At 41.2% G+C, this 25,616-nt stretch overlaps 1 protein-coding gene across 7 annotated transcripts in view; it reads left to right on the top strand.

Moving 5' to 3' along the window:
- Positions 1 to 25,616, top strand: part of LOC140462885 (tumor protein p53-inducible nuclear protein 2-like) — a 47,198-nt gene extending 21,582 nt beyond the window's left edge. For 4 of the 7 annotated variants that reach the window (XM_072556307.1, XM_072556308.1, XM_072556310.1 and 1 more), the window contains exons 2-4: positions 1,416 to 1,721; positions 9,328 to 9,673; positions 19,385 to 25,616. In XM_072556307.1, the coding sequence (XP_072412408.1) occupies positions 1,604 to 1,721; positions 9,328 to 9,673; positions 19,385 to 19,637 (717 nt within the window). In that variant the 5' untranslated portion in view covers positions 1,416 to 1,603 and the 3' untranslated portion in view covers positions 19,638 to 25,616. The remainder of the gene's footprint in view (positions 1 to 1,415; positions 1,722 to 9,327; positions 9,674 to 19,384) is intronic. The other 3 variants (XM_072556306.1, XM_072556312.1, XM_072556313.1) reach the window with 2 other exon arrangements.

The raw sequence follows: 25,616 nt of genomic DNA on the forward strand, positions 1-25,616 counted from the left end.
CTTCTTAATTCTTTAAGAACTGCTTTCTCTCCTTTTCCTGAAGAGTTGGGTTTTTTAATCTCCCTCAGGATAAGGGCTCTTTGTCACTGACCTCTACTGGTATCTTTTCTGTGATTGTTTTGTACATGGATGTTGGGAGATTACTTAACCAGAGATGCTTAATTTTGCGGTTGGTCTGAGACTATGGAAATTGAAGATTAATGTCCAGAACTCAGTGAGCAGCTTGAGGAAAAAAAATCACAGCTTTGAAAATACTGCATTTAAAAACAAAAATTCTTTACATTTTAATATATTGATTGTCAAAATATTGGGGATGGAGAAAGAAAGTTGGTTGTCTGACCAACAGTTAAAACTCTACTTCCCATTTGGCCATAGTTATTGTGGCACAGAGGCCATTCAGCCCATCGAGTATTGGAGTTAGTGTGCTGAGAGGACTGATGGGTTATTCAACAAGAGGACTGATGATAGGGTATTCAATGCTTTGGAGTATTGTGTGGGTTGAGAGGAGAAAATAAGTCTTCCTCACAACATCAAACCTGAGTCAGCAATTAACATTAAAATTGACCATCAAACAAAATGCAAAATACTGCCAATGCTGGAAACCTGAAATAAAAACAGGAAAACACTGGCGAATCCCCCATAGGTCTGTCAGCATCTGTGGACAAAGAAACGGTTAATTTTTCCGGTCCAATATGACTCTTCAGAATTAGACTCAAAATATTAACTCTGCTCTCTCCCCTCAGATGCTGCCAGACCTGCTGAGTTTCTCCAGCACTTTTTGCTGCTTTATTGAACCTGATTGTGTTAGCCAAAAGCGAGAGAGATCAGTTATGTAATTAAATGAGGTTTCCACTGACTCACTTTTAAGACTTATATGCTATTGTTTTCTTCAACTGTTTTCCCTGGCGTGTCAGAGGCTGAGGGTTGACCTTTATAGTGGTTTATAAAATCATGAGGAGCACTGTTAGGATAAACAGATAAGGTCTTTTCCCCAGGGTGGGGGAGTCCAGAACTGGATGGCATAGGTTTAGGGTGCGAGGGGAAAGATTCAAACGGGACCTCTGGCAACTTTTCACACAGGGTGGTGCGTGTATGGAATGAGCTGCCACAGGAAGTGGTGGAGGCTGGGACAATTGTAATATTTAAAAGGCATCTGGATGGGGGGGTATATGATTAGGAAGGGTTTAGTGGGATATGGGCCAAGTGCTGGCAAGGAGGACTAGATTAAGTTAGGGTATCTGTTCGGAATGGATGAGTTGGACCAAAAGGTCTGTTTCCATGCTGTATACCTCTGACTCTATAACTATGTTAACCCACTGGGACATAATAACACATGATTAGTCAGCATTTGTTGGGTAACAACTGGAAGATGTAGTAATGTGTTTTTTGTTTCTCTCTGCCATGTTTTGTTCTAGGCCTTCTTTACATGTAAACCCAAGTGAGCGGCCATATGACAGCACTTTGCATTGTGGTCTCTGTTTAGCTGAATATCGCCTGAGGGATTATTGTGCACTGTCTGCTCACCAGCCTCTTGCCTCCCCCTAAGAGAGTGGTTGTCTGCCTGTGCATTTAAATTGCAGGCCAGCTTCACAGCCAGACCACCATGTTCCACCGACTCACCAGCCTTTTCTATGGGGAAACAGAGGAGGTCTGCACCCAGGGTCCCGATCCCAGTTTGACTGAAAAGGAAGATGACGGCTGGCTCATCGTTGACTTTCCAGGTAAGTTCAAAGCTCTCCATGTTTTCTCTTAAGTGTCTTCAATTGATGTCATGCCAGCAGTGTGTACCAAATCTCTGTTGTAAACTTAAATTCTGAAGTTGTTCTATCTAGTACAGAGCAGTTTGCCATTGTGAAAAGAACACTTGGTTTTATTTAGAATATACCAAAGCAATGCTTTATGTAGAAATATCTGGCGTCAAACACTGCTCAGCACTAATTGTGAAATTTTAGATGAATTCTCAAAGGTCACGACTGTTGCTTCTGCAACCAGCTCTGCGGATGTAAGTGTGTGCATTTTTAGAAAGATGTGACAAGGTAATTTTTATAAACGTGAATTTTTTTTTTAAACTTGCATTCAGCTGTACTAAGGTATCACTGGTGCAATGACTTCAGGTCTGCCTGTGCCTCAACTACTGTGGCCAAACTTGTGACTTTTTAAAAAATGTAATAAGAACCTCCAAATCATCCAACGGAGGTCTGAGATTCAACTTGGTGTCCGTTTCCAGGATCGGGTGCTCTATTTGTCATACACCTGACAGTGCAGAAATATTGTAGTCAGTCATAGAGATGTATAGCATGGAAACAGACCCTTTTGGTCCAATTTGTCCATACAACCAGATAACCCAACCTAATCTAGTCCCATTTGCCAGCAGTTGGCCCATATCCCCCTCGGCCTTTCCTGTTCATGTACCCATCCAGATGTCTTTTAAATGGTGTAATTGTACCAGCCTCCTCCACTTCCTCTGGCAGCTCATTCCATACACACATCGGCCACTGTGTGAAAAAGTTACCCCATAGGTCCCTGTTAAATCTTTTCCCTTTCTCCTTAAACTGGTTTTCTAATTCTTGTAATTCTGTAGCCCTTGAGGATTAGTTTCTAACCCTAGAGGCTGCGAGTTTGTTTTTTGTTCCATTAGATTTCTGCTTCCCATTGTGCGGAAACAAGAGAAAGAGAAGGAATAGGACCACATTGAATTTATGCTCATTTTTGTCTTGACTTGCTAGAGATGTGAATTTCTAGGAAGGTGATGGGTAGGGGAAGAACTTTCATACAAGTCCAAGCTTTATATTTCTTTTGAAATAAGGCCCCACTGAGTCAAATTCAAGTTACATGACACATGTTGTTGATATCTCGGAATGATGCAATCACGTCATTGAGAATAATTACGTAGTGTTATTGGCTCTTTTGTCAATTTGTTTTGCTGACTGAATTTCATCTAATCAGACAGATTGATATTCTGTCCCATTTCTACATCTCCTGGACCTTGGCATGTCTCAGGACTTCAAGTCTTGACATATGGTACAAAAATACAGTCAGAGTTTTTATATCGCAGTTTGCCAAACAGCCTCTTTTGTTCCATGCCAAGTCTTTAAACTTTCATCTATTTTGATCCTTTTTTTAAGCATTTCAAGCCAGAGAACATTGTACTGTTTGTGAGTGTCTCCATTGAACAGTGAAGATTTCTTTGGCTATGAATGTTTTTAACGTGACCAGTATTGACCCAAGTTAACCTCCAATTAAGCAATGTCTCTGTTTTAGAATTCTCGTCCTCATTTTAATGTTCTTCCAAGGGCCCCTCCTTTTCCCTAACTTTGTAATTACAATCAACTCCAAAACTCAGTGATATCAGTTCTGCAACTCAGTCCTCTATTTCTTGTGCATCACCAATTTCCACCATCTACAATGAGATGGTCATGCCTTCAGCTGTATAGGGCTAAAGCCCTGGAATTCTTTCCCTATTCCTCTCTGTCACTGTCTTTCAGTGAGCTTAGTGAAGCAATAAATTCTAAGAGGACTTGATAGGGTAGGTGCTGAAAGGTTGTCTCCCCTTGAGGGCGAGTTTCAGACTGAGGGAATACTCTCATAAGAGGGAGTCTCATTCAAGACCGAGGTGGGGTATTCTTTTCTGAAGGTTGTGAATCTGGAAATTTTACTACCGTAGAGGCTGGATTATTAAGTATATTCAATGTTGAGATCGACAGATTTTTAATCGGTAAGGGATCAAGGGTTTATGGGGGAAAAGGCAGGAAGTGGAGTTGAGGGTTATCAGATCAGCCATGATCTCACTGAATGATGGAGTATACTCGATGGGCTGAATGGCCTACTTCTGTTCTTATGGTCTTAAGATGTTCCTTTGAAGCCTGCATCTTTGACCAAAAGACTGTTCATTTCTAGCTGGTAGCTCCTTATGTAGCTCAAGATAACTTTACTTTCCGCACTGCCTTGGGATATATAATGTTAAAGATGCTAGGTAAGCACAAGTTGTTGTTAAGGATCATGTTAAAGTCAGATACTACTTAAAACAAAAGCAGAATTGTGTGGGGAGCAGCCAGTATAGCAGGATGGCCTATACCCATGCTGCTACCAAAGCAGAGAATCCCAGCATCCATAATTGGCAAAGCAAACACCAATGGGCTGAAGCAGCCCTTTATCCACTTCATCCCTGTTCAGTATCACCTGTGACCATGCTGTTACTAGTTATCTGAATTCTCAAAATATATTACCTCTGGTGCTGGTGCTGAGATCAGGAATTTCCCTTCTGGAGAACTGCAAGTGTCCGAACCAGCCTTTCAGAAGTGTACTTGCCATTCTGATTAGACATTCCTGCATTGTTGTTACTTTTCTAGTTTTGTGCTTCCAAACTAAATGTTTGGAACAACCTGTAACTGCCCCCAAGGTCATTAGTATGCATACTAATTTGTTTGAAACTTGTTTGAGGATTCTCCCCCCAGCTGTCTGTTAGCTGGTAAGAATTGTGCATAGTTATAAATATTTACAGTACAGATTTCGCTGCTCCTTGGATGCTGCCTGAACTGCTGTGCTCTCCAGCACCACGAATCCAGCAGACCATTCAGTCCATTGTGACTGTACTATTCGTCCTATATCTCTGTTTCTTTCCCATTCCTGCACCTCTCCCCTCAGTTATGTTATGTCTCACAGTCAGTATCTCTTTCCCTTAAGAGACATACCCATAGCACAATCACTATATATCATAGCACTTGATGTAAGTGTATAAAGATCTCACACTCCATCTTAACTCTGATTACTTGAAGCACGATGCACTACAAGAAGCATGTTACTCTGTTTGACTACTTCATGTTAGCCCAGACATTGTTTTGTGGATATAATATCTCTGTATACAATAGTTAGGTGTAACAAATCTCTTGGTGGATTCTTCAATAACAATATCCAGTTTTGTTTGCATTGGCTAACATAAGCATTGTTGCATCAGGTAATATACCCTGCAGGAGACAGTCACATCCCACCCAGCCCAAGTAACCAGCTGGAAAGCCCTCAGCAATGGATTTAACTGGTATTGTCAAATTTAAAAAGCCAGTTTGGATTTCTTGGCCATTCTTGAGATGAGACATTTGTGTAACCTGCAACTATCTGCCAGTTCTATATATTGAAGAATTGCATTTGTGTATTTGAAAAGCTGGTGGGAATGCTGTTTGTGCTGTTGACCACATTCCCCTCTCTCCCTCAAACCAATTGAATTACTTCTTTCTGTTTGTGAGATCTGATGGTATGAGTGAATGGCTGCTGATTATCTCCCTTGTAGTACAGCTCTTCGAGGTTATTACAAAATGTCCTGCTCTTGAAGGTATTCAGTAGTGGGTTAGTACTAGGGGGTGTAGGTGAGTGCCAACCAGCTGGAATCAAACCCATTGGATTGTACCAACAATTAACTTGGAGCAGGAATAGGCCACTCTGCCCCTCAAGTCCAGTCTTCAATTCTATAAATCCTTGCCAAGTTGATTACTCATGTTTTTGTTGACCCCATAACTTTTTACCCCTAGTTTTCAATGACTGTATCTATCCATGTCTTAGAATAAGTTTAAGACTCTGCTTCCACTATTTTTCAAAGGAAGAGTTCCAAAGACTCCTAATCATCTGAGGGGGGGAAAAAGTCCTCCTCTGCTTTAAATGGGTAGCCCCTTATTTTTAAACATTCTTCGGAGGGTCAGTGCAGACCATATGGGCTGAATGGCCTCTTTCCACACTGTAGGGATTCTATGACTTGCTGTCCAAACACATTGTGATTCAAAGTCATTACCACACAATGCACTTTTTAAGAATAAAATGTTTCTCCTCCCATCTCTTGTCAAAAAAAACCGCACAAAATATTCCGCATTTTGCAAATAAAAGCCGACATTGACATGTGGTTTAGCTGATTTTAAAAGTGCCATGTACTCCATTTCTCTTGACCAGTAATAACTCAAGGTTATGTATAGAGGAACAGGACCTTTTTTTAAAAAAACAAATGTTGGTTGGATATTGTAAGGAAGAATGAGCCAAGGCGAAATGTCAAATCTTACCTCTGACCTTTTGCATCTCCCCATGCATAAATCCCTCTCTTTAATAGCCTCTTCTTCCATTAAAATTAACATACATTGTCTTCGTGATTTGTTTTTGTTTACAAATGTCCATTTCCAAGTGTAGGTGTTATGTTGAAACTCAGACAAATTTAGCTTTATGATTAAAAATTGCTTGTGCTAACACTGATTTAGTGGGTGAGTGAGTTTAACTAACATCAAGGGTGGAGCATGTTGCTGTAACCTCATCATTTTAATTGTTTTATTTTTCTCCCCTTTTGTGAGCTCACTGATTCCATTTCCATTCCCCACCTCATAAATGTACGCTATTCAAAGACTTGGGGAAAATAAATAGTGCCAGGATATGTTATCATAAGCTCCATATGCTAATTCTCTGTCATGGGGCGAAGCAGTCCTGGTTTTACTGTTACATTTCTCCTCCTAATCTAGTTCCCATGTATCAAACATTAGTCTCCAGCAGCACCTGAGACACATGGCAACACCATTCCCTCCAAGTCTCTCGTCATTGTGACTTAGATATACCTTGCCATTCCTTCACTGAGACTGGATCATAGAAAAGAGCAGCTGGAATAGGTCATTCTGCCCTTTAAGCCTGCTGTACTGTTCAGTGAGATCATGGCTGATCAACTCTGTATCCTGTCCCACTTCTGCCCCACTGTGTTCCCTTCAACCCCAAGAATTATATCTATCTCCTTCTTGAAAGCATTCAATGTTTTGGCTGCAATCCCATTCGGAGGCAGTGAATTCCACAGGCTCACCACTCTGGGTGAAGAAATATCTTCTCATCTCTGTCCTAAATGGACTGCTGTGTATCCTTTCGACTGTGGACCCCTGACTCAGGACTCAGTCACTGGGAACATCCTGCATTTACCAGGTCGAAATATCTGACTTACCTAATGGTTCTGTGGGAGTTCCCTCAGATACAAATGTAGCCTTTTGCCATTGATCGCCATACCTTGAGAATGTAAAGTATCATGTGTGGATAGGATAAATAGACGAGGTCTTTTCCCTGGAATGAGAGTCCAGAACTAGAGGGCATAGGTTTAGAGCGAGAGGGGAAAGATTTAAAAGGGACCTAAGAGGCATGTTTTTCACACAGAAGGTAGTGCATGTATGGATTCAACTGCCAGAGGAAGTGGTGGAGGCTAGTAAAATTACAACATTTAAAAGGTATCTGGATGGGTATATGAATAGGAAGGGTTTAGAGGGATATGGGCCAAGTACTGGCAAATGGGACAAGATTAGTTTAGGATATCTGGTTGGCATGGATGAATTGAACTGAAGGGTCTGTTTGTTTGCAGTACATCTGAGTATTTGCTGGAAAAGAAGGTGAAGGATAGATGCATATGGTTTCTCGCTTTTTGGTTTGAAAATATTGCTTAGTTTATTTTTTTGTTTACTCTGGAATATTAAAGGCTGGCAGCTGATGGAGTTGGCAGCTCCTCCGATGCTGCCTGACCTGCGCTTTCCAGCAACACATTTTCAGCTCTGATCTCCAGCATCTGCAATTCTCACTTTCTCCTAGCTGATGGAGTAGCTTCACATTAATTTTCCTCACAAGATGTACATCCTCTATTCCTGATGAAGGGCTTTTGCCCGAAACGTCTATTTTCTTGCTCCTCTGATGCTGCCTGACCTGCTGTGCTTTTCCAGCACCACTCTGATCTAAAGTCTGGTTTCCAGCATCTGTAGTCCTCACTTTTGCCTATAAAGTAATCCTTTCCAAACCATTCTACAGAAAGGGAGAGGGAGTGTTTCACCAAGTGTCCTTTCTACTAGGAGAAAAAGGAGATGGCCTTTTTATTCTTAAATGCAGTATTACTGTGTGGGGGGTGGTCAGGTAATTCAGTTGGCTGGACAGCTGGTTTGTGATCTGGAGTGATGCTGATAGCGTGGGTTCAAATCCCAGCACTAGCTGAGGTCATGATGAAAGACTCTCCTTCTTCTTCTCAATCTCTCCCCTCACCTGAGGCACAGTGACCCTCTGATTAAACCCCTGCCAGTCATCTCTCATGAGAGACCACACTGAAGGTCAGGTAGGGCTATAAACAACTTTACCTTTTTATTGGTCTAGTAATGAGAAAGCAAAACAAGAAAGTGTAGTCTAGGTTTTCCCTTTTTGGAAGAGGAAATTCTAGGGAGTGCCATCGATATTGTGCAAATTAAAGGCAAGAATAAACAGATGGGAGGTGTTCATTATTTGAGCACCTGTTTGAGACACTTATTGACTCTGGGGTGAGGAGCTGTTGTGGCACAGTGGCAGAGACCCAACCTCTGAGTCAGGAGGCCTGGATGCAAGCCCAACCTGTTCCAGAGGTTTGTCATAACAGTGATTTTGAAAGTATAAAAATTGACACGGGGGTGGAGGAGTAGTTTCACTCCATGAACAAATTTAAACGGAGTACAAATTGACTCTGATCCCCTCCCTTCATTAAATGGCTGTTAGAAGTTTAACGTAACCCCTAATTTTATTCTCTGTAATTAATTAATTAATGATGCCAACAATCATGGTGGTGTAGAGCTTTGAACTCTGAGGAATGTGAATCATTAATTATGTAGAAACATGGTTCAAGGGAACATCAAAAAGGTGGTAATTTGGAATATTGCATTAATTTGGAAAAAAGAAAATGAACTAAATAGTTTTAAAAAAGTAATAATTCTGTAAAATAGAGTTAATGTTTGATTTGTTCTAATGGTGATAATGTCTTCAGTAAGAGATTGACTGGAATTGGGGGGAGGTGGGGGGTATTTTTTCCCCTACAAGTAATTCATGCACATCCAGGTTGGTTGCTTTTTTGTTTTTGTTTCTTTTGACCCTATTTTCAACTCGGTTCAGCTTTTCTGGCAACCCAATAGGATCTCCACATTGTTGCCCTTTTTCTTCCCCCTCGCCCATTTAAAAAACTTGTTCTGCCTCTCACTGAGGCTGTGGTAAAATACCCTGACGTTGCTACAAATGAAAAATTGCTCTTTAGAGGAAATTGCTCTTCAGCAACTTGCTCTTAAGGAGGATCAACTTTTGAAAATGTTGGACTAGGCCTGTCATTCTGAAAAAATGACTAATCAGTCTTTTTGTTTTTTTTTGCTTTCTTCCCCACTCCCTCCCTCTGTTCCCACCAAACCACCGCCCCCTGCCCCACCCCTTTCAACCTGATTCTTTTGATTTGGTTTTCCTTTGATTCTCACACAAATTGTTATGACTACTGTTCGTGTCACTGGATGGTCGCATGTACCCCTGACCCATACCCCCCACCTCGCCCAAATTTAGATGATTGCACTCCCCCCTCAAGTGAAGATGTGGAAGTGAAGGCAAATGCTGCCGGGCCTAGTTCTCCCCTTTCCGATGCATCCCCTCCATCAGCCTCCTCTTCTCTTGAGAGTCTCTGCCACTGTGGAAGTGGCTCCAGTCCTCCACAGTCTTTACCCTGCACTTTGGAAGAGAGTTGGTTTGTCACCCCTCCCCCCTGTTTTACTGCAGAAGGCCAGGATGAAGTCCAAGTGGAGAGCAGCCCCCTGGAGAACCTGCTCATTGAGCATCCGAGCATGTCCGTCTATGCTGCCAGCAACACCAATATCACACTGGAGGAAGATGCCAATGACGAAATCAATGATGGGTAAGATAGAGAGGGGGGAGGGCCCTAACTGGATGTTTGAGGAAATGCATTCTCTCTGTTCTCTCCCCCTCAGTATAAAATAACAATTACTTGTCCTGTTTGTGACTGGAAACAATAGAGTCTCTCAATTTTATTAAGTAATCTATTGTGCATCAAATTTATCAGTACAATAGAACAGAATCATAAAATCCCTAAAGTGTGGAAGCCATTTAGCACATTTGAGTCCACACTGATCCTCCCAAAGAACACCTGACCCAGACCCCACAGCCCTTCTCCTTTTCCCTGTAACACTGCATTTCCTCTAGCTAACCTACCTAACCCTGGACACTACAGACAATTTAACGTGGCCGATTTACCTAAGTAGCACATCTTTGGGCCAAGGGAAGAAACTCATGTAGACATGGGGCGATTGTGCAAACTCCACACAGACAGTCGCCTGAGGCTGGAATTGAACCCAGGTCCCTGGTGCTGTGAAGAAGCTGTGCTAATCACTGAGCTGCTGTGCCACCCCAAAGTAAGTTTGCATAATTGACCTTCCATTCTACCTAAATTTTACTTTTGTTGTTAACCAAAAAGCTTAAATACCTGAATGTTAAAAATGTGCAATTAATAAAGCACATAGACTGTAAATCTGATCTTTTCAGTGAATAAGTGTGAATAATCTTCACTTTTTTAGTTATATCATTTTTGGTTTGGATTGAGATCCATACTTCATCAGTTCTGCTGTGCTTTGAAGGATTAAAAGTGCTCATTCGACCTGTTCTCTAGTTCCAGCTCCTACTCCTTCCTGCTAGCCTATTTTTTTCTTGTTCTTAAATAATATTTCTGCTTGAATAATACTTTCCTCCATTGTTCCATGTTACCAAGCACTTCCAATGCAAAAATATGTAATTTGTCTGACAGGATTACACTGCTTTGACATGTCAACCTCGTACCCAGTCTTTATGTAACTCAATCAACACGTCCTTCTGTTTCTTCCTCACTCGTGGCTTGTCTTGTTTCCCATGTAACAGCACAACACTAAATGTCTCAAATGTTCCATGACGCAGTAGCTTTTACATTTATGACCAGATCCTGGGTAAAGAAGCTTCTCCTAAATTTCCTGACCAGGAAATTCTACAAGTGCTCACAAGTGGAGACATAATCTCTAAATCAAACTTTTACATTGCCTTAGAATCCCAAGACTGATGGTGACCTGAGAGTTTCAAGAGTAAAGGAGCTCAGTCCATTCACCTTTTCTGTAGATATAATCTTTTAGTACTGGCCATTTAGTTTGAACTTTTCCCAATGCCTTTATGATGTCCTTTTTAAAAGAGACCAGGATTCTCTACAAGTTGAAGGTACATCTCTGCCTTTCATTTCTGCCCATCCAGAAATTAATCCCTGAATTCAGTCCTTTCTTTAGCTTTATTTTGGAATACTTAATAAAAGTTTCAAAGGACATTATGTTGAAGCCATTGACATAACAAAGTTTCTGACAAAGAGCCACTGGACTCAAAATATTAACTCTGTGCTCTCCTCACACCACCTGAGTTTCTCCAGCGCTTTCTGGTTTTATTTCCGATCTCCAGCATCTGCAGTTCTTCGCTTTAATCCCTTAACTCAATGCAGCACACACAAATTAACAACACAAATAGGACAACTGGTTTTCTTCTGCACAGAAGTTTTGTCTCTCTTTGGCTAATCCAAACATATAATCTCCCTTTTATAAAAAGATATACTGGCATCAGGGGCAGCCCAAAGAAGTGTCACTAGGTTGATCCTGGGTCTAGAGGGAGGTTGAGTAGGTTGGGACTTGTGGTTTAGAAGAATGAGGAGACCTTATTGAAACATAAGATTCTTTGGGGGCTTGACAGGATAGAGGTGCAGAGGTTGTGGGAGACTCTAGGACTAGAGGGGACAATCTTACTAAGGGGTTGTCCAGTTCCTACAAAGATATGGGGAAGTTTCTTTTCGGAGCATCGCGAATCTGTGGAATTTGTTATTGTAGAAGGCTGTTGAAGCTGGTTCAAACTTCAAGGTTGACACAGACTGGTTTTTACTCAGTAAGAGAATAGTGTGTTATGGAGTAAAAGCAGGAAAGTGGAGGTGAGGATTGTCAAATCAGCCTTGATCTCATTGAATGATGAAGCAGATGTGATGGCCTGAATAGCCAATTCTGCTCCTCCATCTTATGGTCTTATAATCTGCTCTGGTATTTCCCCACCGAGAACTTTTCAAATGTAAACCTGATCGAGTTAATGTAAAGACACGTTGATTATCACCAGAGAACATTCTTGGCTGGATGTTGCTCCTCATTTCAATCTGTGTGGTGTTTCTAACAAATTTTTTAAAAGAGGACCCTTTTAGCAAATAAGGATCTATTTTGATTCTAGCACAGGTATTATTAGAAAAATAAAAGTGCAGCCAATAAGAACAAATATTAACTAATCAGAGATGCTATTATGCCTTTCTGGTCCATGTGGGTCTTGAACCTGTGCCTCCTGGGTTCAGAGAAAGTGACACTATGCATCATGAGTCTCTAACATTCACCTGGAATAGGTGACTGATTTGAGCAGTGATAATACAATTACTTGTTATTATGTTAATTTTGATAATGCTGCCTTTACCCCTCTTTCACTTCCCATCCATCTTTACCGTTTCTTCATTTGTCTAGTGTATTGAGTATAGAAGTGGGAGGTCATGTTGTAGCTGTACAGGACATTGGTTAGGCCACATTTGGAGTACTGCTTTCAATTCTGGTCTCCCTGCTGTAGGAAAGATGTTAAACTTGAAAGGGTGCAGAAAAGATTTACAAGGATGTAGCCAGGATTGAAGGGTTTGAGCTATAGGGCGAGGCCGGATAGATTGGTTTGCCTTACCAAAAAGGTAATCAGGGAATTCAAGGTTATGGAGCAAAAGCAGGAAAGTGGAGTTGAGGATTATCAGATCAACCATGATGACCTCATTGAATCATGAAGCAGATTTGATGGGTCGAATGGCCTACTTCTGCTCCTATATGGTATGATATTGTGGTCTTATCTCCACTAGTATTCCTCCATGGAGACCATTTTTAATCTTTACCAAAAGTGGTAAATCAACCTTTTTAGTTCAGATCCATGAACATTGACCATTCCATGATAATTGAATTAGAGTGCCTGTTGACTCTGTGTGCAGGACATCCTATACAAGCTCAATTAACTAAATACAAACCCTCTAGCCTGCACCACAAATCAAGGGTTACTTCCCACATTGGCAACTGAATAATAGGGAGGGGTGCCTACAATTTCCTAGAATGTACCATTGGCCTGAAAAACAACTTGCAATTATGTTACATCTTTCACAACCTCAAGACGTCATTCCAAACCGGATATTGAGAAAGTAGACATCTTCATGTGTTCCAGATTGTACCAACAAGAATCAGTTTTCCTTTTTCTTTTTTTAAAAAAAAGCCTCTTTACCATGACGCGCTGAGGATGTTGAGAAACCTGTAGACTCAGTGTTGGATAAGACTTTGTGTGAGGCTCATTTTGAATCATTGATCCCTTCCTCTATTAGAATGTTGGAATTTTCTCGTGGCCTTGAATTATTCCAAACTGAAATTTAATTGAAAGCAAACTACCTTGGACGATGGAGGCCTGAAATAAAAACAGAAAATGCTGAAGATAGTGAACAGGTCTGATAGCAACTGTGAAGAGCGAAACAATGTTTCAAGTCCAATATGACCCTTCTTTGGAAATTGTTTCTCCAAAGCTGTTTTTATGTGATAATTAGTTACATTCACCTGTCTGTACCACCTCATTGTAATTCCAAGTTAATTTACCACTTATTTAGCACAGATTGATTAAGGATAGTCAACATGGCTTTATGCATGAGAAATCATGTCTCACTAACTTAGTTGAGTCTTTTAAAGAAGTAATGACTCGGATTGATAAGGGTAGAGTGGTGGTTGTGATCTATATAGACTTCGGTAAGATTTTCAACAAGATTCCTCATGGTAGACTGGTTAGTCAGGTTGGATCACATGGAATACAGGCAGGGCTAGCCATTTGGATACAGAACTGGCAGAGGATTGCTTTTCAGACTAGAGGCCTGTGACCAGTGATGCGTCACAAGGATTGGTGCTGAGACCACTACTTTTTTTCATATATCAATGATTTGGATATGAACATAGGCTGTATGGTTAGTAAATTTGCAGATGACTCCAAAATTGGAGGTGTAGTGGACAGCAAAGAAGGTTACCTCAGATTACAATGGGATCTTGATCAGATGTGCCAATGGGCTGAGGAATGGAAGATGTAGTTTAATTTAGCTAAATGTGAGGTGCTGCATTTTGGGAAAGCAAATCTTAGCAGGACTCATACACTTAATGGTAAGGTCCTGGGGAGTGATGCTGAACAAAGACCTTGGAGTGCAGGTTCATAGCTCCTTGAAAGTCATGTTGCAGGCATTAGGATAGTGAAGAAGGCGTTTGGTATGCTTTTATTGGTCAGGACATTGAGTACAGGAATTGGGATGTCATGTTGTGGCTGTACAGCACTTGGGTTAAGCCACTTTTGTAATACTGTATGCAGTTCTGGTCTTCCTGCTATTGGAAAGATGTTGTGAAACATGAAAGGGTTCAGAAAAGACTTACAAGGACGTTGCCAGGACCGGATGGTTTGAGCTATAGGGAGAGGCTCAATAAGCTGGGGCTGTTTTTCCCTGGAGCGTCAGAGGCTGAGGGGTAACATACAGAGGTTTATAAAATCATGAAGGGCGTGGATAGGGTAAATAGACAAGGTCCTTTCCCTGGGGTAGGGAGTCAAAAACTAGAGGGCATGGGTTTAAGATAAGTGGGGAAAGATATAAAAGAGACCTAGGGGCAATGTTTTCACGCAGATAATGGTGCGTGTATGAAATGAGCTGCCAGAGGAAGTGGTGGGGGTTGGTACAATTATAACATTTAAAAGGCTTCTGGATGGGTATTTGAATAGGGAGGTTGTGGAGGGATATGGGGCCGAATGCTGGCAAATGGGACTAGATTAATTTCAGATATCTGATTAGCATGGACGAGTTGGACTGAAGGATCTGTTTCCGATCTGTATATCCCTAAGGTTCTATGAATTTAAATGGCCTAAAACAGTTAACCCTAAGTTCCATGTGTTATATAAAACATGGTTGCAGGTTTCTAGAAAATTACCACCCATTCCTGACTTATTTAAATTGATGCATTGGCTAAATCTAGCTATTCTCCTCCTGTTTGCCAGCACTTGGCACAGAGCCTTGTATGCCTTGACATTGCACATCTAATTAATAAATTATCGATCCTTTAATAGATTAATGTCTTGTACTGTATCCCAATCCATTGAAATTTGACTCCACTGAGACCGAAGTGGCTTGTTTCATACCCCATTCACCCTGTAGATATTCACTCTCTCTCAACGACCAGCTCTCAGTGGTAGCAATGTGTACTGTCTACAAGCAGTAATTCAGCAACTCACAAAGGTTCTTTCAACAACACCTTCCAAACCCATAACCTCTATCATCCAGAAGGACAAGAGCAGCAGACGCATGGGAACACTGCCATCTGCAAGTTTCCCCTCCCAAGCCACATACCACCTGAGTTAGGAACTTTCCATTATTCACTGTGGTGGAATCACCTTCCTGGAACTTGTTGTGTAACTATACATACAACACTGCATTGGTTCAAGTAGGCAGCTCACTCCAGGGGCATGCAATAAATGCTGACCTTGTCAGCAACCACATCCTATGAAAGATCTAAAAAAAACTCATTGCTGTGATTAACCTTTACTCAACATTTAGGGGATGATTAAAAACCCTTCAAACTTTGCACAGCTGAGACTTAAACTAACAACCCTTTTAAAGGTTACAATTATCATTGATCCCTCTGTAACTTCAGCTCTGTCTCAATTTGTCTGTCGTCTAAACCCTCACCCATGCCTCTGCTACCTTTTAGACGAGCTTTTCCAATGCACTCCTGACATCGTTCTATCATTTGTAAAGTTTAGATTATCCAAACTCTGCTGGTGTCCTGATTTGCAATGTCTTGCTAGCCCATAACTCTGCTTGCTGACCGACAGGGAGCAAGTGAGGACTGCAGATGCTGGAGACCAGAGTTGAGAGTGTGGCGCTGGAGAAGCACAGCAGGTCAGGCAGCATCCAAGGATCTGGAGAATCGACATTTCGGGCATAAGCCCTTCATCAGACCCTTCCTTGATGCTGCCTGACCTGCTGTGCTTTTCTAGCTGACGTACAGGTCAATCAACATCTCAACTTTAACATTATCATCTTTGTTTTCAACTAGGAGAAAGCGAGGACTGCAGATGCTGGAGACCAGAGTTGAAAAATGTGGTGCTGGAAAAACACAGCGGGCCAGGCAGCATCTGAGGAGCAGGAGAATCGACATTTCGGGCATAAGCCCTTCTTCAGGGCTGATTCTCCTGCTCCTCAGATGCTGCCTGGCCTGCTGTGTTTTTCCAGCATCACATTTTTCAAATCTTTGTTTTCAAGTCCACTTCAGTATTTGACTCTCCATAATTGCCTCCAGCCCTATGACCCTTACCTAAGGTGTGTGATCGTGTAATTCTGGCCTCTTTGAACACTCTAATTTCAGTCACTTCACCAATGGCAGCTGTGCATTCAGCTGCCAATGCCCTCTGGAATACCTTCTCTACCCCACTTCCCCTTTTTTATGATCCTTATTAAAACTTACCTCTCTGTCCAAGTTTGTGGTGATCTATGTGGCTAGGTACTAAATTGTGTTCGATCATGCTGCTATGAAGTGTCTCTGGATGTTTTGTGACATTGTGGGCCAGTACTTCCCAAAGAGTTTAAGGGTTACTGCGGATTACATCTACCAGAAATGCTGTTGGCTGCGAATCTTATCAGATCGAATGGATCAGTTGGAGAGACAGAAGTGATGAGGAATTTGCAACAGCTACAGTATGTGATGGATGGCAGTTTTAGGAAAGGGGGGGGGCGGATGTCTCAGATACAGTTACATAAATGGGTTAACTCCAGGAAGGATAAGAGAGGTAGGCCACCTAGTGCAGGAGTCTTTTGTGGATATACCCACTTCAAACCGATATGCTATTTTGGAAAATGTAGGGGGTGTTGGACACTCAGGGGAGCGTAGCACGAACAGCCAAGTTTCTGGTATTGAGACTGGCTCTAATGCAATGAGGAGTATGTCAGGTTCCAAGAGATCAATTGTGGTAAGGGATTCTCTAGTTCGAGGTACAGACAGACGTTTCTATGGCCAGCAGCAAAAAAGCAGAGGTGTGTTGCTTCCCTGGTGCCATGATCAAGGATGTCTCTGAGAGGGTGCAGAATGTTCTCACGGGGGAGAGGGGCCAGCAAGAGGTAATTGTCCACATTGGAATCAACGATATAGGAAGGGAAAAGGTTGAGATTCTGAAGGGAGATTAGAGTTAGACAGAAATTTTAAAAGTAGGTCCTTGGGAGTAGTAATATCTGGATTACTCCCAGTGCTACGAGCTAATGAGGGCTGGAAAATGAGGATAGAGCAGATGAATGCATGGCTGAGGAGCTGGTATATGGGAGAAAGATTCACATTTTTGGATCATTGGAATCTCTTTTGGGGTAGAAGTGACCTGTACAAAAAGGACGGATTGCACCTAAATTGGAAGGGGACTAACATACTGGCATGGAAATTTGCTAGAACTGCTCGGGAGGATTTAAACTAGTAAAGTGGGAGGGTGAGGAAAGAGATCAATCTGAGACGGGTACAGCTGAGAACAGAAGCGAGTCAAACAGTCAGGGAGAAGGTAGGACTAATTAATTAAATTGCATTTATTTCAATGTAAAGGGCCTAACAGGGAAGGCAGATGAACTCAGGGCATGGTTAGGAACATGGGACTGAGATATCATAGCAATTACAGAAACATGGCTCAGGGGTGGGCAAGACTGGCAGCTTAATGTTCCAGGATAGAAAGGGAGGCGAGAGAGGAGGAGGGTGGCATTTTTGATAAGGGATAGCATTACAGTTGTGCTGAGGGAGGATATTCCCGGAAGTACATCCAGGGAAATATTTGGGTGGAACTGAGAAATAAGAAAGGGATGATCACCTTATTGGGATTGTGTTATAGACCCCCTAATAGTCATAGGGAAATTGAGAAACAAACTTGTAAGGAGATCTCAGCTATCTGTAAGAATAATAGGGTAGTTATGGTAGGGGATTTTAACTTTCCAAACATCGACTGAGACTGCCATAGTGTTAAAGGTTTAGATAGAGAGGGATTTATTAAGTGTGTACAAGACAATTTTTTGATTCAGTATGTGGATGTACCTACTAGAGAAGGTGCAAACTTGACCTACTCTTGGAAATAAGGCAGGGCAGGTGACTGAGGTGTCAGTGGGGGAGCACTTTGAGGCCAGTGACCATAATTCTATTAGATTTAAAATAGTGATGGAACAGGATAGACCAGATCCAAAAGTTGAAATTCTAAATTGGAAAAAGGCCAATTTTGACAGGATTAGACAAGAACTTTCGAAAGCTGATTGGGGGCAAATGTTCGCAGGTAAAGGGACGGCTGGAGAATGGGAAGCCTTCAGAAATGAGGTAACAAGAATCCAGAGAAAGTATATTCCTGTCAGGGTGAAAGGAAAGGCTGGTAGGTATAGGGAATGCTGGATGACTAAAGGAATTGAGGGTTTGGTTAAGAAAAAGAAGGAAACATATGTCAGGATAGATTGAGTGAATCCTTTAGAGTATAAAGGAAGTAGTAGTATACTTAAGAGGGAAATCAGAAGGGCAAAAAGGGGACATGAGAGAGCTTTGGCAAATAGTTAAGGAAAATCCAAAGAGTTTTTACAAATACAAAAATAACAATAGGGTATCGAGAGTGAGAATTGGGTGGGGGGGGGGGGGGGGGGGGAGAAAGAAGAGAGGGGCAGAAGAGAGTTGAAATGTTTGTCCATGGGGTGGTGGAGTTGATTGGTGTGGCTGTCCCAGAGATGTTTTCTGAAGCGCTCTGCGAGTAGGCGTCCTGTCTCCCCAGTGTACAGGAGACCGCACTGGGAGCAACGGATACAGTAAATGACGTGTGTGTGGAAGTGCCGGTGAAACTTTGGATGTAGAAGGCTCCTTTGGGGCCTTGGACGGAGGTGAGGTGGGGAGGTGTGGGCGCAGGTTTTGCAATTCCTGCGGTGGCAGGGGAAGGTGCTGGGAGGGGAGGGTGGGTTGTTAGGGGGTGTTGCAGAGGGAACATTCTTTACAGAAAGTGGATAGGGGTGAGGAGGGAAATATGTGCTTTTTTTTCCCAACCTTCACAGAATGTGTGTGTTTCTGATCAGGCCAGCATTTATGGCCCACTCCTGACTGCCCAGAGAGCAGTTAAAAGTCCACCACATTGCTCTGGGGTCATGTGCGCAAGTAACTGGGCAAGGACAGCAGTTTCCTTCCCTAAAGGATATTAGTGAACCAAATGGGTATTTTCCAGAGAGCAAAGCCAATTGGGGCACCAAAACATGGCTGGGCCATAGGCAAATTGGAGGACAGAGGTCACCCTCTTGATGTTAATATCCACATTGTGTCCTAGATGCTGTAAAATGTCTAGGTGGAAAATGAGGTGCTCTCCAGTTGAGCTTGGTTATATTGTCGCTGATTTGTAAATGGTTTAAATGCCCACTATCTTTGCTGGGACGTTCATTGGTTGTCGGGAGTGTTTCCGAGAGGGTAAAATCCATGTTCTTTTCCATCTTTTGTAGGAACACTGCTCAGCACAGGGTGGAACGATGGGCTGCTCCAGCTCCTGCAGCCGTTGCGGGTCGAGCTGGCGGTATCCTGGGGAAGGCGAGTCAGATCCGTCGGATCCAGCGAGCCAAGCAGCGGGTGGAGCGACGCCAGCTGAGCCGTAACCACATACAGAGGCAGAACCTGGTCAAGGAGAGCCGCTTCCACCGAGCCAAACGCCACAGCAGCTTTGTGTACCAGCCATGCCGTCGCCAATATAACCACTAAACCATCCGGGGGCAGCGGGAGAGAGTGAAACAAACATCAACGGCAGAAGGAAGGGGTCAGATAGACAACACTTAGCAATGGGTTTGGACGCACTGTGCAACTCGCTGCACAGGTTTTGAACTTGAGCTGGCTTCTAAGAGTAGCTTTCCAAAATAAAAGTCGTTTCGTTCTGCGACTGGGACACATCATCTGGGACCTTTTTTTTCCTTTTATTTTTATTCCTCCTTTCCTGTGTCTTCATTGCTTTGTTTTAGATGTATCGGGTCCTTTCTATTTAAGCCTCAGTTACACTCATTTTGTGGGTCATTGTGGTGCAGTGTTTGCGTTTTAGTAATTGAATGATGTGGTGGGGGAATGGAAGGAAGCAATGACGCTGCTAACATATTAACCTGTTAACAATTTGCATCAGTCCATAATGAAGATGCGACTGCATTTGCCTGGCAAAGTTGGAAAAGTTTGGGTCAGAAAAAAACTTCTCAAGGCCATAGGAGTCAATAATTTTCAGTCCCATTCAACGTCACAATCATCATTTTGAAGAATCCTTGGGATTATAGATTCCTTTTTCTAATCCATTGCTTCAGAGATGTTAATACACTGCTGCAAGTAGATGGGACTTGTTCCTGGGTCACCTGCCTCAGGGGTAGGGACACTATCACTGTCACAAGAGCCCTCAGGATTGAATAGATGCTGTAGTCCTTACTTTGTATATTACACTAGTGTGTAAAGAACTATTTGTTTGAGAGATCATCTCACTGGGTAGTATCAGCTTTCTTGCCAGATCAGGCAATTGTTATTTTTTTGAAATACCTGCTGAATTCCTGGTTCTTGACGCTGTCATATCCAAAATGGTACAACTAACTTTACTCTTGATCCCTTGTTTACTGTTGGCACTGGCCTTTGGTGCCAAGTGCTCTAATCTTGTTTACACTGGTCACCAAGACTCCTTTGCATATTTCACTGTCTTGGCCTTGATGACCAATCTGGTTTCGGTCACAGCTGGGGTTTGGCTGAAGTGATGACCCTGGGGTCAAGGTGACCTTAGGGTAAGGCGTTGACTTTGTTTCAACCATGTAATGTTTTCATTGGAAGGGTTTTAATCTGAAGGAGGTTAGTGTGGGTTTAGTGAATTTGCCAGATTTTTGGGAAGGAAGAGGGAGAGCTGTAGCAAGTGCCTGTACAGTTTGTGAACCTCTATTTGATGCTTCCCTTTCCGCTTTCCTGCTTACTCCAAATGTCAGGTTAGAGTAGGGTCAGACTTGGTTAAATTAATTAATTAAGGAGGGAAGCAGCAGAGAGATTTTATTGCTTCTTAAAATCTAGTTCATTTTAAATCAATATTTGGAAAGCTTTATTCCATCTGCATAAATTTGAGAGGCATTTGTGTATTTATCCTGTTTTAAAATGCAGGAAAATCACATACTAAAAGTAACTGTTAAACAAAGAAAATGTTAGATATTGACTTTTAATTTTTAAGAATGTCTCCAGGTAATTAATTTTATAAGACAATGGTGCAGTGGTTTGTTACTGTTCAATCATAGCCTTACAAGATTTTGAATTCACTTTATTAAAATAAAAACTTGCAAATGAAAAACTGGTACCTGTAAAATTGAGCTTAAAATTGTCATTATTGTTTTAGAAACCCAATTAGTTCACTTAATGTTCTTTTCGGGAAGAAACTCTGCTATTTTTACCTGGTCAGGTCTGTATTGGAGGTAAATTATTTCAAAATGAAATTGAACAGACAATTGAGGGAAATAGTCTGTCAGGGCTACAGGGAATTTGGGAGGAGGCAGTTGGTGACTGTCTGTCTGGTGAGACAGACGGACTGGACTGAACTGAGCAACCAGTAATGACTCTTGATGACCCTGATTTCTCAATTGCCATCCAACACGCCAGATAATTGTCTATAGTAGAATTCCAACTCAGAACCTTCCAGTGCTTCCAAGTGGTCCATTACCACCACCACGTCAAGCCATAAGGACACCAAAAACAGCCTTGCCAATAATGTATAAATGCGAAAAGTTTTTTCCAAAAGTTGCATTAGTACTGGAAAGTGATTACTTTATGTACTTTCTTCCTTTATAAAAATGAGAATTTTCAGTAGGACTAATTTTGATTCACTGATTTCCTCTTTCTCCAGGTTGAAAATGCGAGGCACTCGTGTTCAAACTGATTTTGCATTTGTCTTTAAATGGGAGAGAATGGATTAATGATTTCTATCCTCCATTCCTCATCTTTTGAGTGCATTTCATCTCTCCTGTCCTGTTGCCCCTCTGATTTGTGTTCAACTGACCTTTTCATGCAAAAATCAGTTAATTCACTTTTACAGAAGAACATAGAAAAGTACAGCACAGAACAGGCCCTTTGGCCCACGATGTTGTGCCAAGATTTAATCCTAATGTAAAATATAGTCACTTAACCTACACACCCCTCAACTCACTGCTCTCCATGTGCATGTCCAGCAGTCACTTAAATGTCCCCAATGACTCTGCTTCCACCACCACAGCTGGCAACACATTCCATGCATTCACAACTCTCTGCATAAAGAACCTACCTCTGACGTCTCCTTTTATACCTTCCTCCTAATATCTTCAAACTATGACTTCTCGTACCAGTCAATCCTGCCCTGGGGAAAATTCTCTGGCTCTTGCTCATGCTCAGAAGTGTGAACTATTAACCTGTCCTTGTTTTTATACTTTTTAATCTGCTGTGACATGGAGCTTTCCATGTGAGAAATTGCCTGGACTTGGCTAGTAATGTTCGCACTGCAACAGTGGATCATACAGCATATTTTGCCACTGTTATTTGCAAACAAATGTGTTTTTACTTTTAATCGCTGAGCGACATAGCTTTTACAATGGATTTATTTCCAGTCATATTCACTGGAAAATGTAACCCACACTTTCTTAAAACAGAGCTTGGTTCCAAGAAAGAATGCACTGAAAAAAGAATTATTTTAAACTCTACGTTTGCTGTGATTCCTCTCAAATTTATGTAAATTTTGTACAAAAAGTGAGTATGTAACATTTGAAGTTAACTTAAAATATGGGAGATTTTTCTTTATTCTTCCATGGGATTTTGGGGGGGGGGGGGGGGTGCAGTGTTCATGTCACTGTCTAGGCAAACATTTTTGCTTATCCTTAATTGCCAGAGGGAGGTGGTGGTGGCTGGTACAATTACAACTCTTCCTATTCATATACCTATCCAGGTGCCTGTTAAATGTTTAGAGGGATATGGGCCAAATGGGACTAGATTAGGTTAGGATATCTGGTCAGCATGGACGAGTTGGACCAAAGGGTCTGTTTCCATGCTGTACATCTCTATGACTCTATGCCTGTGAACTAATTGACTTGCTAGAGCAGTTCAGAGTCTCCCACATTGTTGTGGGTCTAGATTCACGCCAGACTGGTTAAGGATGGCAAACGTCCTTCTCTAAAAGACATTTGTAAGACATTTGTGAAACATGTCATGGTCATGTGTACCGAGACTAGCTTTTAACTCCAGATTTATTAATTGAATTCAAATGCCTCAAGCTTCTATGTTAGGATTTGAGCCTCTGTCTCCAAAACATTAGCTCAAGACTCCAGATTACTAGTCTAGTGACATTACTACTGCAGTAACATCTCACTCATCGTGTACTGAACCCTTTTGCCTCTTTAGGGTGCTGATCAAATTGCTGTGCACTTTCAGGAATTAGTGTTTTTTTTGTGAACAACTGTATCTCCCTTTCCTAACTAACTTGACCAGTCTTTAGTCCCTCTTTAATCACACTACTGTAGCTACTTAACAACTAGATCCATCTTAATTCACTTTGAAGCTCCTATCGTACTAATTGCAGAATTGTAAAGATGCAGAAGGAAGTTGTTCAACCTATCATTGTCTCTCTGAGCAACTAGTGATGCAGCCCACAATTCCTTTCCACCTCAAGGGTTACTTACTTCCAGTTTTGAGTTAATAGATGACTGGGGAGTGGGGAAGAGGAGGGAGAAAGTGCACAGAAAAGTCTATTTGCCAATTTGGAAAAATGCTTGTTACTAATTGTATAAGTTCTTTTGTAAGATGCTTTGATAAATATACACACTGCACTGTACTTGCACTAGTGTAACTGGGGCTTTCAACTGCAATTTATATCTAGTGACTAACTTGTACTGAATGCCTTTCTATAAAAGAAAGTCATGACACTATAGTCTAACTTCTGGATCAACAAGTGTGGTGCTGACTGACAAAAATAACTTTATTTTGTAACTGAAAACACACAGGTTTGTGGACAGTGTTATATGTTAAATAGAAAAGAATATTTTGAAGTATATGCTGTGCTATTGAAATCAGTATTCTGAAGTAGAATTGCTTGTCAGTGACTGGAATGAGAGTGTTCTGCTGATGTATGTTTTGTTTGATTTATTTAAGGATATATGTGATATGTGAGCCACAATTTTCCTTTCTGGACAGTGCAGACTCTCTCAGGGACAATACGTCACAATGCAGTGCGTGTTTTTTTTTAATTCAAAAACAAGATAAAGCTTCTGAGGCTTTGGTGCCTACTTTGATCTTTTTCTGTTTTCTGTTCATTACAATTTCAGGGTGGATAATAAAGTAACTTTTACAAAAAAAAAGTCATTACTCTCTGCATGAAGACTGCTTTCTTTCAAATGAAGCAACTTAGTCTACTATAATATTGGAATTCTTCATCTATGGTGTTTTGAGAATTCACACAAGATAATTTTATCCACTCTGTCGTATGGAAATGTAATGATTTCTTTAGTACTTGAACATTTTCAACAGACAAGCTTCTATCTTTTGTTTTACATTGATACATTTTTAATTTAATGCAGGGCCTGGTCTAATTTTTGAAAATACTTTTGTGTATCCTGCAGCTGTTTCATCTACTTAAGAATCAATCTTTTCACAAATTCTTGAATTGTAATCTTTCTGGGAACTTAGTCTGATCCCCAGACTCCTTCTCATTTAAGGAATTAATGTGTGTTTGAATATGTCTTGATGTACAACGTTAAGTGCTTTGTGTGTCACATTTGAAAAATATTCTTAGCCTGGACTTCTAAAGCAATACTCTTCTGGTGAAGTTCAGTGAACGTACAAATGGCATTCCCTGCTATGTTCCCACCCCGCCCTCTCCAAATTTGTGGGTCTGCAAATAGTTAGACTATTCAATTTTAAAAACAAAAAAATGCTGACTTTCAGAAGCAGAGTGTAATTTCTAAATCTGAGATTACAGCATGGAAATGGGACATTTTAATCCATCACGCTTATTTAATATTTTTGCCAGATGGGCTACCTAGTTTAGTTCCAGTCTCTTGCTTGCTTTCTATAAGATCAATATTTTTCCCAAGGAAATCTGCTTAACATTTTTCCTCTTTGTTTCTCTCATTAATGTTGCACAGCTACAGTATTAGTAAATACAATTCTAAATCTAGTTGCAATTTTGTTCCATGCACCACCTGCTGGACATTGCCAGGTTACACACTGCATATTAGGGTGAAACCTAGTACAAAATGGTGTTTTTTAAAAATAATTTTTGTAGTTGTATTATAAATGATTTTGCATATTCTACTGAGCAGCTATAGTGATCAGGCCACATTTTTAAAATAACACCAGATGATAACTGATTTCTTGTTCTAATTACAATTCCTGGTGTATACTGTAGTGTGTTACCAGATAATGTACAACATATTTAAAATTAGAAAACTTGTTTTCATGAGTAACTTACCCCTCATCATGTATTGAGTTGACTGTATGTGCCTTCCACTTTGGAGATGGTTTGGGTTTTTAAATTGTGTACATATATCTTTAAAAAGAAACGGAGACTTGAGTAGCAACAGTAAAGTCCTATGCAAAAAGAGGCAGCTTGTTTTCCTTTTAGTCTTTCATTAATTTTTTAATTCTTGGAAGTATGAAATCTATAATTGGATGATGGGTGTGGTATTAGTGCTTACATTAATACTGTTGTAGCTACTTGACTGT

Source organism: Chiloscyllium punctatum, chromosome 37, assembly GCF_047496795.1.
Source record: "Chiloscyllium punctatum isolate Juve2018m chromosome 37, sChiPun1.3, whole genome shotgun sequence".
Lineage (NCBI taxonomy): Eukaryota > Metazoa > Chordata > Chondrichthyes > Orectolobiformes > Hemiscylliidae > Chiloscyllium > Chiloscyllium punctatum.